Raw genomic sequence first — 17,087 nt, forward strand, 5'->3', positions numbered from 1 at the left:
TAAGGAAGAGGGCAGTCAGGAGTAGAAAAGGGAGCTGAAATATGAAATAAGAAAAATATATCAATGTCACTGAGAACCTAGGTAGGTCTAGAATAGCAAGTTTTGGGGGAATTTTTGGTGTAGGGAGGAGCCTCTTAAGTATGGTTGACTTTGAATTATTTCCCAACAGGTTTTTCGGGAGGTTCAAACCAGAATTAATTTTATTTTTGAAAAGTACAATGTTTATATACCCAAATATTTTTCATACTATTACACCTGCAATAAAAGTCTTTGTTGAGAATCATGGGGCTTGTCTTTTTCTTATAAATCTTTTGTTAAAAGTCAGGTTTATTAAGGTATAATTTACATACAATATAACTTACCTTTTGCAGTGTGCATTTCTGTGAGTTTTGACATACGTGTAGGCATCTAAATGCAGTTTATCCACCACAACTAACACATGGAACTTTAGCCCCCAAAATTCTCTTGTGCCCCTTGTAGTCACCCCCTTTCCCTACCCCAGCCTCTGAAGCCACTTAGTTGGTTTCTGTTCCCACAGTTTTTCCTTTTTCGGAATGCTGTATAAGTGGAATCAATTAGTCAGTAGCCTTTTGAATTATGCCCCTTTTACTTAATTTGATCCACTTAAAATTACCCATGCTGTTGCACGTACAAGTGTTATTGCTGAGTGGTGTTCCCCTGTGTGGATGTGCCACAGGTGGTTGATCCATTGTCAGTTGAGGGACTTTGGGTTTTCTCTACTTCAAGGCTATTATGAACAATGCAGTGAATGTACAAGTCTTTGTATATGTTTTCATGTTTGTTTTCATTTCTCTTGGATAGGTAACTAGGAGAAGGATTGCTAGAATGTCATCCTGATGAATTTAGTTTTTATTTTGTATATTCTTGGGATCTGTGGGTGTATTTTAAGCAATGTGGTGACATGAATAGATTGTGTTTCAGAGACATCTTCAAAACAATGTAGAGCATGGGGACAGACTGGAGGCAGGGGGACTGGTTGGGAAATTGGTGCTTTGCAATGTACCTGTGGCAGAAATTGCTGTTGTCTTCAATGGAACCAGCATAGGATGTAAAGTAGTATGAAGATTCTGTGTCTGTTTTTGTTGATGATTAACATCTCCCATGTACCATAGTATGAAAACTTATTACACAAACTAAGTAGAAATGAAAAGGAGTCAACATTAATTTTATACAATCTGAATATGCATCACTAGTACTTTTCTCTTGCCTTCTTTTATTTTCTCTCTTTTCCATTTTATTTGCTCTTAATATTTCAACCATGGCATGGCAAGGGAAGTGAGGCTTTGCAAAGCAAGTGGTCCCTTTTCTTTCCTTCTTTGTGTTTTGGAAAAGGGTAAAACACTTGTAATGGCAGTGATTTAAAAAAAAAAAAATGACTTTTAATGTATGTATGGAATAGACAGCTTCCTCCTAAACCATTTTGGAAAATCCAAGTGCAGCAAAGTTAATAATCCTTTCCAGTACCTTATAGGTCTACTTTGAAATACCATGAACATGATTTAATTCAACTGAAAATTAGAAGTGCAGGATTTCTGAGTTCAAGCAGACCTTAAGAGAACCAGCCTGAGTCAACCACTTGTAGATGAGAAAACTGAGGCCAGAGAGCTTGAGAGAGTTCACAGGGATCCCCTCACCAGCCAGAACGAGGACTTGTTTCTACAGCCCGACCATGTGCCTCCCCAGAACACGGAGGAAGTAGGAAGAGATACAGTTGGGAAAATTGCCTCAGGCTTTTTATACTTTTAAAAATAAAAATAGTTATGATAGAATAAAATTTGAATTTCAAAGCGAGGAGCAATAGTTAGAAACTATTAAATATGAAGATATATGAAAAGATGGGACAAAGTAATTTCTTGGTAACAGGTGCTATGAGAGTTTTAATATTTTAAAAATGGCTATTTTTGTGCCATTAAAATATTATGACACTAAGATACTTACAGTATTGCTCATTAGCAAGCATATTGTTTTACTGTTGACTTTTTGGATGTCCAAAACTGCCATTATTTTTTTTTTCTTGTAAATAAATCTCGTGGTAACTTTATATCACAGGAGACACATTGAGGAAAACCAACTATGCCCACAGTAAAACCCACTATGCAGGGGCACACCTGGCTTTCCGGGAGGTCCCCCTGTCATTCTGTTGACAGATATTTCCAGAAAAGCAAAATGAGCAATTGGGAGACATAAATCTGTGCTGAGATGACAATATACAAACTCCCACCACTGTAAATCTACATCTCAGTCAATTGTCGACTGATTTTCCGTATCAGCATATATGGTAACATATGATGACATACAGTTGAAAAAGCCTGTTATTCTCTATGTTTTCAGTCTCTGCTTTAGACACTTAGATTTTTCAACAATAGAGGGACTGAGGTTTAGAGAAAAGAGTGGAATAAACAAAATAGAAGATCATAGCTGTTTTTTACAAATGCTTAAGTGATGAAATAAAAGGTGATCAGAGTGTGAGCTTTATTACTGATGAGAGCTGAACTGAAGGATGTAGCTTAGAGAATCAGGAATAACAGATTTCTTAATATTGAACCCCAGAACTGGACACACCTGCCCACTCCCTGTGGCATGGGACAGCCCTCATTCTCCCACAAGGGCACCTCTCGTGGTGGGTGTGATCAGGTTGGCTCGGAGAGGCAGAAAGCTTTTGGGAGGCAGCAAAGAGGTGAGACCCAGCTACACAAGTGTGTTCCTTCTCACAACTCAGCAGATGGATAAGTCACATCACCTCCCCTGCAGGGAGAAGCAGGAGACTAAGGTTTTTAGGAAAAAAGAGGTTTCCCTCTTCTTGGAAACCAAGAAGTAAATGTTTCTTTCCTCCCATGTGGGAAAGAGGGGGGAATTTCAGTGGTCTTATCTGTGAAGTTAAATTCCCCCCGTTCAGGAAGTTGAAAGGATAAATGGCAATATAGGTGTAGTGCCAGGCATGGGGACTGGCATGGAGTGCGTGCTAAAAAGACAATAGCGATTCTGTTCAGTCTTCCTGTGGGTGATTCCACATGTTTCTTCTTTGGCCTTATTTTACTTCCATTCCCTAGCCCAGTTTCTGATTTGGACACCTGGGTGCCAGGGCACCATTCTGTGAAATAGGGTAAATACGAGAAAGAATGGATGTGCGAGGAATTGCAGATTCTATGTCTGATCTACCAAGTTTAAGGCATCTATATCAATACGCATTTGGATTTATGGTTTTTGTAATGCAGGAGAAAATGGACTAGTTATTTGTAACTCAGTTTAAGAATGAAGTAGTTAAGGTCCTGTGTTGGGGGGCAGTGAAGACTGACGCTTGAAGAATGTAACATTCAAGGATCGGCAGAGTGAAGGAGCCACAGAGGAGACGAAGAGACAGTGAAGAGGCCGGAGAGTGAGGAGGAAAACTGGGAGCAAGGGCAACACAAAAGTCAAGCAAAGGATCATTTTAGGAAGGAGGAGGAAGGAGTCAGCTGTGTCAGAGGCTGCAGAGGAGTCAGGTAAAATAGGAAGAAAAAGGAGCTGGTAGACTTGCAGGGAAGGCCGTAGGTGTGATTAGCTCTCGGGTACTGGGTACGTATCGTATGCCAGGCGCTGTGCTGATGCGTCACACACAACATGAATTTAATTGTCAGAAACACTACCCCCACTTTATAGAGGAGGAAAGTGAGATTCAGAAGAGTTCAGTCCCAGCTCAGCTTAGGTCACAGAGCCTGGACGTGACAGAGCTGGACGTGACTCCGACTCCTGCTGTCCCACACTGCACCGTGGGGCCCTCCCTCCTCTGGGGGCCTCGCTCCTGCCCTGCGGTGGGTGAGGAAGCCGGGGTGGGCGGGGAGGGGCTGTGGTGAGGAGGCTGCTCTGCGAGGGGAGGGCGGAGAGGACGGCAAGCAGTGGGCAGGCTGAGCTGTGTCCTGGTTGGTCGGTTGGTTTGCTAGGAGATGGCAGAAAGTTCAGAATTATTAAATGCTGATGGGGGCTCAGGAGGGAGCCGGAGAGTGAGGGGACTTTCAGAAGACAGAGTATGGTGGTGGGGGGGCATGTGTATGTGGCGGGAGGCTGACCTGAGGAAGAAGAGCCTTTCTTTGTGACAGGATAGAGCAGATGCTCTTATGTTTGTAGATTTAGTATCAGGAAATTGAGGACGTTCTCTTGTTGTTCTCATTTCTCTCTGTCCCTCCCACTTCACCCCACTCCCCACCACCAGTCCCCTTCTCTATCTGGAACATTCTGCTCACCCTTCAAGCTTCCGTCCTTGTCACTCTGAGCTCCCACATCCACCCACTCCACAGGCATTGGCCGTGTGCACCAGCGGGACCCACCCTCCCACCTGCTGGGCGTGACCTCCTTCCAGGAGGGGGGCTCCTCCCATCCACGGGTGCCAGGGTCATGCACAGAGCCACACACTGTTTGCTAAGCCAGCGTGAATGTGTTCAGTCTGCATTTGGGACATGGGCCACCCTGCAGGAGTTTATGGTTTGGAAAAGGACTAAGATAAGCTCACAAAGGGTTATAATAAGTCTCATGGGGGAAGGACCACAAAAGAGAGATGTACAGGATGCTGTGGAATTAAAGAGACAGAGAAAGGGCGAGTGGAGAGAAGAGTGTGAGAGATTTCAGGAGCAACTTTATAAGGAGTGTGGTTTGGAGCCCGTTGAAGGATGGGCATATTTTTGATTGACAAAGATAAGGAACAGGCCATTTTATTTACATAAGGTAACGTAAGAAATGGCAAAAAGCTTACTTGGAGAACACGGGGCAGTCTAGTTTGGCTGAAGTATGGAATATAGCTGGAGTGGTCTGTCCATGATATACCGGAAAGGTCTCAAATGCTAAACTGAGAAATCCTGCTTTTCTTGATGCCCTGGAGAGGAGCTTTTCACTTTCATCTTTATCTATATCAGAAAAATTTGTGGACATATTCAAAAATGATCTCAAGTAGTCTTTTGGGCTTTCAGTTAAGAAGTTGATCGTGATAGTTCAGAAATCACACGTACCATGTTCATTCCAGAAACTAGCTAGCGTCACTGAGAGTTTCAGAATAACAATATTCACCCAGCCTTGCCAGAAAACCTTTGAGCTTCCTTGTCTTCCTTGGCAGTTACTGACTTTGTCCAACTGTCCGGGGGAGAAAGGAGAAGGTGGGCCTGCCGTGTGCTTTCTCCTGCAGCCGTATGTTGGAGACCAACACCAAGTTTCTCACCACTTGTAAATCACTATGCTTAGTAACTATTTCTAGACAAGAAAAATTAAAAATAAAAACCTCTTTTTTCTTTCAGTTAAGAAAAAGAAGCCTAAACTTTTAAACAAATTTGATAAGACTATTAAAGCCGAACTTGATGCTGCAGAGAAACTCCGTAAAAGGGTAGGTTGATATTTTTGTTTTGCACAGAAATGTGCAATGGTTCTGTTGTTAAATAAATTCAGGCGTTACTCTTGGTTCGTTAAAAAGTAATGAATGTAAGAGAAACAACCTTGAATAGAGTAGATTTTTTCCCCCCAGGCACATCAGCATTCCATGTGAAATGAGCCAAATGGAAAAGAACTGCAGCCACATGGCCGAAGAGCAATAGAACCTTCCCTCAGGCCCGCTGGGGGGTGGGGGGTGGGGGCGTAGGGGGTGGCAGCACCTCCAGCACAAGCTGGTTGTAGTGTCTTTGGGCAAATCACTTGGCTGTTCTGAGCCTGTTTTCTTACTTAAAAGTTAGAGAATGATAAATACTGTTTCTGTCTCCTACCTGGTTTTAGTAAAGATCAAATGAGATTTTTAAAACATCAACACTGTCATGTACCATACAACTGGAAGTTCTTAATTGTATATTAAATACCATCTCGATGCAAAAAGACATACAAGGTCAGACCAATGGTCTTAAGGTGGTGACCGGTAGATGAAATGACATTCTTCTTACTTAGGGTTAACCTTATATGCCCTCAATTTTCAGGGTAAATAATTTATATTTTTGCTTTATTGGTTAATTTGAAATATTATTTGCATTTCTTTCCAGATATTACAGTTTTTTAAAACACTGAATTAAATCTAGATTGAAGTTATTTGTTCCTTACCTTGGTCATATTCAGGTTATTATTCATATTATCAGGCCCTAGAATATTTATTATAATATAATTAATCATGTCTTCAATTAATCATCTACTTGTTTTTGGTAGAAATTTCTTTCTACTCTATACTTGAATGTAAACTCTGTAGAATGCTTATTAGTTTTCCTGTGATAGACTTTTTCATCAGTAGACATTGGCTGCAAAAGAAGGGACAAGGGAACTATAAGTAAATAAAATGACAGTAAAAATGTTCGAGTCAGGAACTGAGGTGGGACGAGAATGCTCTTCCCACGTGTTCACAGCAAATGTACCAACAGGTATAAAGGCTTCTGTTAAACCAGCATTAAACGAGGCTCAAAGCAAAGGTTTGTCTTACCCCATTCACCGGCTGATAAAAACAGTCACTCCAAAGAAAACTGTGGCAAAGTGCCACAAAATTCAGTGTCCCTAAATGTAGCCACATGGAATGATTTATAAGTTTACCCTGTTTAACTTTATGAAGTGAACCCACCTACTGTGTGTAGTCAATTTGTATTTGTCAATGGAAATGAAGTGAGAATCTTCTTTTTCTATCGCCTGGTTTGGTAGCTTCCACCTTCTCCATACTAAACACCGCACACAAAAACGTGGGATGCCTTTTGCACAGGCGCCTTTCAGGTTAAAGAACAAACAACAGCTTTAAAGGAGGATATTTATGTCATTATAATGAATGGTACAGAAGGGTGCAGTTACCAAGGGGAAAGTAAGTCAGTGGGACATAAACTGTTGGAACCGTCCGTGACGTATTCTCCAGTCCTGTCTCTCTGGAGGAATTACGGTGTTTTCCTCAAAGAGCACCCTGAATCTGTAATGGAGTAAATAAAGGAGGAGGAAGTGGCCATACATGCAATTCTTGCTTCTGAAATGACAGGGAGCCATATTATTGACTGAATCCTGAGTGTAATTAAGTCTTTCAGGGTTGTTTTTATAGCTAGCATTTTCAACAGATGCGGCATAGTGCCCTGAAGTAGCTAAGTCCTGAGCTAAGACGTGCCCTGGACATGCCCAGTCCAGCCTCAGGTCACGTCTCAGGTTCAAGGTTTACGCTACGTGAAAGTACGTGGTCACCATTTCCCCCCAAAAAAGTATAGATCAGATCATATTTTAATCATCCATTAAAAAAATAATATTTATTGTTTAAAACTACTCTCTACCCCTAGAAAAATAATTCAAAATAATATATTAAAATATGTTTGTTTATTAAAGTATAGATCAGATCATATTTTAATCATCCATTAAAAAAATAATATTTATTGTTTAAAACTCCTCTCTACCCCTAGAAAAATAATTCAAAATGATATATTAAAATATGTTTGTTTATTAATATCCATTGGAATCATTTATTATTGTATATATTATAAATCAAAAAAAAGAAGACAAAACATAATAAAACACATGAAATGCCACAGGCTCTAAACCATGCTAGGAATGAAGTCAACTGCGCTTCCTTGGTGGTAGAACAGAAAAACAGAATCAGACTGTAAGACGGATATTGTTCATCAGAGTAGCTGTTCTGCACCGAACCCAGAGAGGAACATCGTGCTGCAGACCTTCATGAAGGGTGTGCAGGTGGACTGCACAAATTCCTCTCTAATGTCACACCAGTGGACTCTACAATGTATCTGCTGGCGTGTGTCTTATCCTTCAGCACAGCTCATTGGCCACATGCCCAGATGGTGAGGCCCAAGTCCGTGTCTCTCCAGTGAACTCTCTTGGTCCTAGGACTAAATGTAAGCTGTTTAGGAACAGATCATTTTCAGGCAATTCTTCACAAGCATCATATCTTGCAATTGAGTTTTTTAATAAGAACTGCATAGTAGTGTTAGGAGCTGTATAAGAACCCAGAAAAGGGAAATTCTTTCAGACTGCAAGCAAACACATTTACTTTGCCAGCCAGTGAAGGTGAGAGCAGGACTGATGGCCCCTTAGGAAAGCCACACGGCCTCTGTCTTGAAGGGCTCCAAAGGGTGCCTGGGACAGAGCCGCAATATTCCATTATGTTTTCAACCTTAATAGTGTCAAGCAGGAACAATGTGCTTTGTCAAATTTGTTATAAACACTGTTATTCCTATATTTTAAGTCTGATAATGATACATGTAGCACAATGGTCATAAGGGTAGCTTTGACATTTGCAATTTAAGTTACATAAAGTATGTAGTAGGCTGAAAATGGCCCCTCCTAAGATATGTATGTGCTAATCCCTGGATCCTGTAAATGTTATGTTTTTTGGGAAAAGGATCTTTGCAAATGAGATTAAGTTAAGAATCTTGAGATAGATTATCCTGGATTATGCAGTTGGGCCTTCAATGTAATCATGTTTCCTTGTAAGAAAGGGGCAGAGAGAAATTTGATACAGACTGATTAGAAGGCGGCACAGAGGAGAAGGCGATACAAAGATAAGTGCAGATTGGAGTGATACATCCACACATCAAGAAATACTGGCATAAGATAAGGAACAGATACTCCCGTAGAGCCTCTGGAGAGAGCGTAGCTGCCAACACCTTGATTTCAGCGCAGAGAAACTAATTCTGGAATTCTGTCCTGCAGAACTGCAAGAGAACACGGTTCTTTGTTTTAAGCCACCAAGTTCATGGTCATTTGTGCCAGCAGCCACAGGAAATGAATGCAGATTTTGGTACTGGGCACTGGAGTGCTGCTGTAACAAATACCTGGAAATATGGAAGTGGCTTTGGAATTGGGTCAGGGATAGAGGCTGGAAGAATTTTGAGGTGCATTCAGCCTGGATTGCCTGAAACAGACTGTTGGTAGAAACATGGATGTTAAAGGTGCTTCTGGTGAGGGCTCAGAAGGAGGTGAAAAGAACAGTAGCGAAAGCTTCTGTCACCTTAGAGAATGCACACGCGATCATGAACAGGAGCGTGGAAATATGGACATTAAAGGTACTACTCAGCCATAAAAAGGAATGAAATAATGTCATTTGCAGAAACTTGGATGGAGCTGGAGACCATCATCCTAAGTGAAATATCTCAGGAATGGAAACCCAAACACTACATGTTCTCACTAATAAGTGGGAGGTAAATGATGGGTACACATGGCACAAAGAGATGGAAATGTCGTTGGAAACCAAGGAGGGAGGACAGTGGGAGGGAAGGTGTGGGGTGAAAACTTACCTATTGGGTACAGTGAACACTATTCTGGTTGTCACCAAAAACCCTAACTTAAACATCATACAAGGTATCCATGTAACAAAAGCATTTGTACCCCCTTAATATTTTGAAATTTTAAAAAAGAAGAAACAAAGAAAAATAAAATATGTCCAGGGGAATAAAAGGTACTTCTGGCAGGAGCCTAGATGGAAATGAGAAACATATTATTGAAAACTAGAGAAAAGGTGGCCCTTGTTACATAGCGGCAGAAAACTTATCTGAATCGTGTCTTACGCTTACGTGGAAGGCAGAATTTATAAGCAATAGACTTGAATATTTGGTTAAGGAGATTTCCAAGCAAAGTGTTGAAGGTGTGGCCTGGTTTCTTTTTGCTGCTTATAATGAAATATGAGAGGAAAGAGATAAATTGAAGAAAGACCTGTTAAGGTAAAAAGAACCAGACTTTGATAATTTGGGAGCTTCTCAGTCTATCCAGATTGCAGAAGATGCTAAAATTAGGAAATTCACTGCTAGCAACGCAAAGTCCAAGGGTAGGGCTGGACGTCTTTTTCCTGAAGACATTAGGCATTGTCTCTCGAACCCATTCAAACATTTCGCGAGAAGTCAGGAACAGAGATGAGATTATACAGAAAGCATCCGTGGAGGAGACTCTTGTCTAATGGTGTGAATCCCTGTGACCACACAAGGGACCCAGAGGTTTTTAAGAATATTATGTCAGCAGAGGCACTGCCAGCTTGGACTGGAAGAGATAGGGGACAAAGTGAAAAAGGCTGACACATTCCCCATACAGACTGATAAAACTAATCAGCTGCAGACCTGTGCTACCTTTTCAGTAAAAAGGAAGGATAACTCCAAGAGCAGAGCCTTTTGCCCAGAGGCCAGACCAAGGATCCAGGGGCAGAGCCTCAGGCCACAGGGGATTATTCCCAAACCTTGAAACCTAATGGAGTTTCTCTGCTTGGTTGTGCAATTGCTTGGAACCAGTGACCTTTCTTCCTTCCACTTTCTCCCTTTGGCAATAGGAATGCCCATAACTGTTGTCTTGTGCTTATCCCACCATTGTATTTTAGAAGCAGGTAACTTGATTTCTAGTTTCATCTGTCCAAAGATGGAGAGGAATTTTGCTTCAGGGTGGATCATAATCATAATGTCAACCATACGTGATTTAGATAATTTTGATGACTAGATTTGGGACTTTGCAGCTGTTGAAATTTAGATGAGATTTTAGACTTGAGTTGATGCTATAGTGATTTGAGACTTTTGGGAATGTTGGGTTGAGATGAATGTATTTTTCGTTTGAGACAGACACAAATCTCTGAGGGCCAAAAGGCACACTCTGGTAGGCTGAAAAATGGCGTCCCCAAAATATCCACACCCTAATCCCTGGAACCTATATATCACTTATCTGGAAAGAAGGTCATTGCATATGTGTTTAAGTTAAGGATCTTGCAAAAGAGAGATTTTTCTGGATTATTTGGGTGGGCCCTGAATGTGTCCTAATAAAAGAGGCAGATAGAGATTTGATACAGACAGAAGAGAAGACACACACGGAGGAAAAGGTGATACGAAGATGGAAACAGAGATTGGAGTGACACAGCCACAAGGCCAAGGAATGCTGCAGCCACCAGAGCTGGCAGAGGCAAGGAACGGATTCTTTGCTAGAAACACCAGAGGAAGCCGAGCACAGTGGCTCACACCGGCAGTCCCAGCACTTTCAGAGGCCAGAGGATCACCTGAGCCCACAAGTTCAGGGCTGCAGTAAGCTATGATCATGCCACTGCACTCCAACTTGGGCAACAAAGCAAGATCCTGTCTCTTTAAAAAAAAAAAAAAGAAAGAAAGAAAGAAGAGAAACTCCGGAGGAAATGCAGCTGAGCTGACCCGTGCAACTGATTTTGGACTTCTATTCTCCAGAATTGTGAGAAAATTAATTTCTGTTGCTTTAAACCACCAATTTTGTGGTCATCTCTTACAGTGGCCACAGGAAACAAATACAGGGTTTTATAAGAAAATCATACAGGGGAAAAAAAACATTTAATGTGATTTCTTCAGCACCCCTTAAATTAATTAACAGAAAAAATAAAATAGAGGTTTTTAAAATTAATATTGTGAGAAGGACAGTGTAATTTAAATAGTCATGTAATTATTTATGACAATAAATGTATCTTAGGAAATGTGTTCCTGGCTTGATTTATCCCTACAACTAAGTTCTCATTCTGTTTCCAGTATGCTGCTTTTCTGTCAGGTGAGAGACTTATTTGTGAGGGGCCTCGTTACCTTGTGCCCGCACACGCTCCCCACACGGCACAACAGTAACAGCTGACATCGTTCAATACTTTGTTCTCAGCAGTGTCCGTAAGCACTTTATGTACAACCACCTTGGGAGGCAGTCAGGTACTACTGTCATCCCCATTGTGCAGGTGAGGCACCATAGGTAACTTGCCATAAATCACGTACCTTGTAAGTGGTGGAGCCCAGATTCAAACCAGTCTCGGAACCGCCACTGTAAACATACATTTGCCACCAAGCCCCAGCATCACTTGTAGGCACTTGAGAGGGACTAGAGAACCTCCCTCTCTGACGTTATCTACCTAAAGGAATGAATTTAAGGAGAAACTTTAACGTGGGTGTTGCCTGACTCCTCAATATATTCAGTCAAGTCTTTCAGAAGTAGGTGTGAATAATATTCAGGTAGTACTTTACAGTTTGCTTTGTACAGCCATATTTGTGAAGGAAATTTTATTGTGTAAAAACTCAACTCAGTGAAGGTCAAAACATATCAGTGACAGTGAGCTTGCATTTACATGTGGAGTGAATGGATTCACCAATTTATAGAAAGCTGAAGTGTCTGGGAAGCTTCAACTTGAACAATCTGTCTCTGTCCCATGGTTCCCAATATCCTTGCTCTAAGCAGGTCATCCACTGGAAACCAGGAGCCGTTTGTTTCCACTGTGGATGGCACTACACGGAGTGAGGTGGACAAAGAGCACCTCTCCCCGACACCAGACCTACCTGTTGCACGTCCTCAGTTTCTTTACCTGCGGTAGTGGTCAGAGACCTTCCGAAGGCACTTGGACCATCTTCTTAAGGGCCCACATGAGCCTTGGAATGGGTCACGTGACACAGAGGCAGTGATGCGCTCTAGTTAACCAAATGAGCAGAGTCAACCCTGACATTCAGTGGGTGACAGTACTATGGCCAAATGGCCCTCACATCCTGCATGTTTATTCCCCACCCTTTTAATATCAGCTTCAGAGCTGTGATGAGACATCTCAATGCCTCTCAAAGACCCAAGACATTCTAGCTGCCAGTGGTATTGCCCCCCACCACTTAAAACCTAAATACCTACTTTGAGAATGCAGGTAGGAACTGTATATATATATGGAAGGAAAATGCAATTTCTTTAACAAAGACAGACATTACATCATTTATCAGATGTCTTTTTAATCACTTGGTGAATATTAAATAACCATATTGAATAACCTTATGCATTTGAATTTATTTATTTATGTAGTTGCATCTTCCTAACAGGGAAAAATTGAGGAAGCAGTGAATGCATTTAAAGAACTAGTACGCAAATACCCTCAGAGTCCACGAGCAAGATATGGAATGGCCCAGGTATTCTAAAACCCTTCTACTTAGAAAACCTTTTTTGATGTTCGTATGTTCTATGTAATTGGATTTCCCACTGTTTGCATTTTCTGCTTTCCCCTTCTAATTCCTATACAGAATCAGTTTCTCATGTATATGCATAAACCCAAGCAAGAAGTACTATTTTAAATAAGACAATTAATTATCACTGTTGCATGCTGCCGAATTTAGTAACATTTTTTCTGCTCCCCTTCCATGTGAATTCTCTCTGGTTTTGAAAAGAAAATAAAAGGGTAACGCTTTTGTCATTGATTTCCCATCACCCAGGTCTCATTCCATTTAAACCCACCACACAGTTTTCACTTGAGGCTCTGTGGAGCTTTCAGACTCTCAGTTTATAACCAGAGGTTGCAAGTTTGCTTAGGAAAGACTTTCTTAAAATATAAAGTAGAATGCACTCTGAGTTCTCCATAGTTTCTTTCAACTGACTCATTTCTCACCAGCTAACTTATTCCCATCTCCCACCATCTCCTTTTGTATCCAGCTCTCTCCAATTTCCAATGTCTTTTGTGAAGCTTGTCCACATTCACCTGTAACTGTGTAAACCCACCTTGTGCCAGATACTGTTTTAGGCCCTGAGAGTATCTGTTTTATATTCTTTTATGAGATGGTCCATCAGGTGCAGCCACAGGAGGAGACAAGGAGAGGCTTAGGGAAAAGCGGAATTTATTATACTCACAGGTCCTAGAGACAGGAAGCCCCGTGTGCCACACGGGCCAGAGCCTCTATTGAGGTTTCCATGGGAAAGGCAGGGTTGGGCAACAGTTTAGGATTGGCTGGTTTACATAATTTGGGCAGGCTTTGGGCTATAAGGGTAGCCCCTACTTGCCTGGTACCTGGCCCTGGGGTGATCAAAGCAGAGGAATATTGTCTCCTGGGCCATTGAGGCCAGATGGAGGAGGTGTGGCTTTGGATTGCTTAGTTTGTGTATCAGAGGCTCGCTCTTGGCTGAGAGCTTGCTGTCTCTGAGAACTGGCTAGCTCCAAAGGACAGTCTTCCCCCCAGCCAGACTGGGTTTTTGAGATGTCAAAACATAACAGACAAGAAAAGTTTAAAATATTTACAATGCAATATAATGAACATTCTAGAGGTCCCTGTCCTTGTGGATCTTGTATTCTAGTGGAAGATGTTTTTTAAATTACTCAAAAATATTTAGTGGGATCCTCATATGTGCCAGGTCCTATTCCAGGCATTAGAGATACAGCCATCAACAGAACATATTTTAAAGGCCCCTGCCCTTGTGGAGTTTCCATCGTAAAGGGAAAGACAGGGCATAAGACAGATAAGTACCGTGTATATGCCCGCTAGTGATAGGTGCTAAGGAGAACAGAAATATAGCAAGTTACGACCGACCATTGGACACATGAGGGGGTTAGCATAGTGGACAGGGTGGCAGAAACGGTGTCACCAAAGAGGCAGCATTTATTCAAAGCCCTGAAAGTCTCTATAAAATAAAAATATACTTAAAGAATATGATAACTCTTAGGATTTTTTTGGCTGCAGGTAACATGATGGAAAGGGATGGGGCAGACGGCACTTTGGATAAGGTGGTCAGAAAAGAGCTCTCTAGGGAGGCAGCACATGGCTGAGACGTGAGGAGACTGTGAAAGGAGCTGTCCAGGCAGAGGGAACCACACGGCAAAGGCTGTGATGCACAGAAACATCCCTGGCACGATACACCCGAGGACAAAAAGAAGGACATTGGGGGTGGGGTGACTGCAGTGGACAAGGGAGGCTGGGGCCTTACAGATTTTATTCTACATGTGCTAGAAAGCCACTGGGGGGGGGGGGGTTATGCATGGGCAGGACAGTCTGCTTATTTTTTATAAAGATTGCTTTGGTTGCTGGGTAGAGAATAGGTTCTGGGGGGCAAAAGTAGATGCAGGAAGAATAGGAGGCTGCAGCAAGTATGTGCAAAAGATGCTGGTGGCTTGGACTGTGGGGGTAGCCATGGAGGTGGGGAAAGTGGGCAGGTGGTAGAGCTGAAAAGACTTGAACATGGATTAGATGTGTCAGAGAGCGAGGATTCAAGGCTGACTCCCGGGTTTTTGGTGTGGGCAGCTGAGGAGAGGATAGTGCCAGTTACTGACCAGGAAGCACAACAAGTTTGGAGAGATGCAGGAATTGGGAGTTTGCTATTGGTCTTAGGAAGTGTGTGATGCTTATAAGACATGCCAGTGGATGCGTCAGGCAGACCGTTGGATTCAGGGAGCCTGGAACTCAGGGAAAAGCCAGGGCTGGACATACATACAATTATGCCAGGCAGTAAAGCTCCTGCAGCCCTGCCTGGAGGGATGAGATTGTCAGCCTTGTTGGGAAACTCTAGATTCAGAACTACAGAAATTTTCCAGGTGGAGGAGAAGTTGACAACACCCCTTTGGAAAAGATCCGTGCAGGCACTAACGTGACACACACTGGAACTAACACATCTGTAAATAAAACAAGTGCATTTTGCTCTGAACTAAAAGTGATGACCACTTGAGATCCAGATGCTTAATGTCTTCCTAGCTCCCTATTAAAAATTAACGAATTTTTATTAGTGAAATTTTAATTTAGTCTTTGAAAAATTAATGCAAATAAGTTCCATTTGTCCACGGTACAGATCAAATTTAGCAGATTGCACCTATAATGATTTTTGCAAGTTAATTTGGTCAGTAGTCCTCTAAAATTGCTAAATTATATTGCTATTAAATAAGAGAATATGTTTTTTACCAAAAGATAATGCCTATTCAAATAAGTGATATATTTTGTCACTAGTATTAAGGCATTTGATTAAGGAAAGCATACTAGAGAGAAAAATGGTTTATGTAAATACTAATTTAATTATGGCAAAAATGTTTTATGCTTTAAAATTTTTCTTTACATGTAATGTTAATTGTGAGTACCAAGGTCTAAATAAATGCAGTGCTCCTGAAACACGGTGATTCCTGTATTTACAGTTGGCCCTCCATGTCCTTGGGTTCTGCATCCATGGATTCAGCCAAACACAGATGGAAAATATTTGGGGAAAAAAACAATAAAAAATAACCACACAACAATAAAAAAATAACAATATAAAATAACAGCTATTTACATAGAATTTACATTGTATTAGGTATTATAAGTAATCTAGAGATGATTTAAAGTATTAATATATGGGAGGATGTGCCTAGGCTGTGTGCAAATACTGTGCCATTTTATGTCAAGGACCTGAGCAGCTTTGGCCATTGGTGTCCGAGGGGAGTGGTGGTGGTGGTCTTAGAACCAGTCCCCCGTGGATCCTGAAGGATGATTATGTATCCTGTGGATTTTTTAGGAAGGAATAAATTATGACTTTTTTATTCTTTGTTAGCAGATTAAACAATTACTTTGGAATATCCCAACAAATTAAAAAAACTTAGCGACATTAAGTGAAGTATAAACTACAGTATCTATCATTTCTAAAGTAGCACCAGTATTGTCTTAATCATTACAGCACTGTGAAAATCAATTTTGATCAAATTCCCTGAACATCAGACACAAAATCTTGAATTATAGACTCAATTCACTTCATTATCTTTCCCAAACCATTAATGCCTTTGAGGCAGAAAATGACACATCTCCTAGAAAGATTGGATGGGCAAATTAGTTAGAGTCAACAAAGGGCTTTGCGATGTTAACGTCCTGTAACAAATGTTCAGTTTCAGCTCAGCTCGTTTTATCTACAGATGCTAAACTGATAAAAATCAATCTGTACAATTTTGATTTTCAGTGCAAGTACCTGTCAGTTTCATTCAAGAGACTTTAAAGAATTATGTGCCATTTTAGTAATGATATTTTTCCAATTCTGGAAGTTGTAAAATGTTTATAACTTCATTAAAATGAAGGACCCTGGGGTGCAGGGTGGGGAGAAGGCACACAGATTGCATCATCTTTCTCTTTTCAGACTGAATTTAAAGATATTTATTCCGATCTCTGTAAAGAAGGATTATCTTAGCAGGCATTTGTCCTTCCACTAATCCTGCAGAGAACTCCAGTTCCAGGATCTATTGGGGTGCTTTGTAGGTTCAAAATGAAAAAGGTGAACTACAGACGGTCTCTGACTTATGATGGTTCAATACGGTTTTTCCACTTTATGGTGATGTGAAAGCAATATGCATTCAGTAGAAACTAGAGTTCAGTACAGTATTCAATAAATTACATGACATATTCAACACTTTATTATAAAATAGGCTCTGTGTTAGACGATTT

General features: G+C 41.2%; 1 protein-coding gene across 5 annotated transcripts in view; it reads left to right on the forward strand.

The window, feature by feature from the left end:
• Positions 1-17,087, forward strand: part of ASPH (aspartate beta-hydroxylase) — a 224,800-nt gene that overhangs the window by 129,292 nt on the left and 78,421 nt on the right. For all 5 annotated transcript variants that reach the window (XM_045560957.1, XM_045560959.1, XM_045560960.1 and 2 more), the window contains 2 exons: positions 5,283-5,368; positions 12,759-12,845. In XM_045560957.1, the coding sequence (XP_045416913.1) occupies positions 5,283-5,368; positions 12,759-12,845 (173 nt within the window). The remainder of the gene's footprint in view (positions 1-5,282; positions 5,369-12,758; positions 12,846-17,087) is intronic.

This window comes from Lemur catta, chromosome 9 (assembly GCF_020740605.2).
Source record: "Lemur catta isolate mLemCat1 chromosome 9, mLemCat1.pri, whole genome shotgun sequence".
Classification (NCBI taxonomy): Eukaryota; Metazoa; Chordata; class Mammalia; order Primates; family Lemuridae; genus Lemur; species Lemur catta.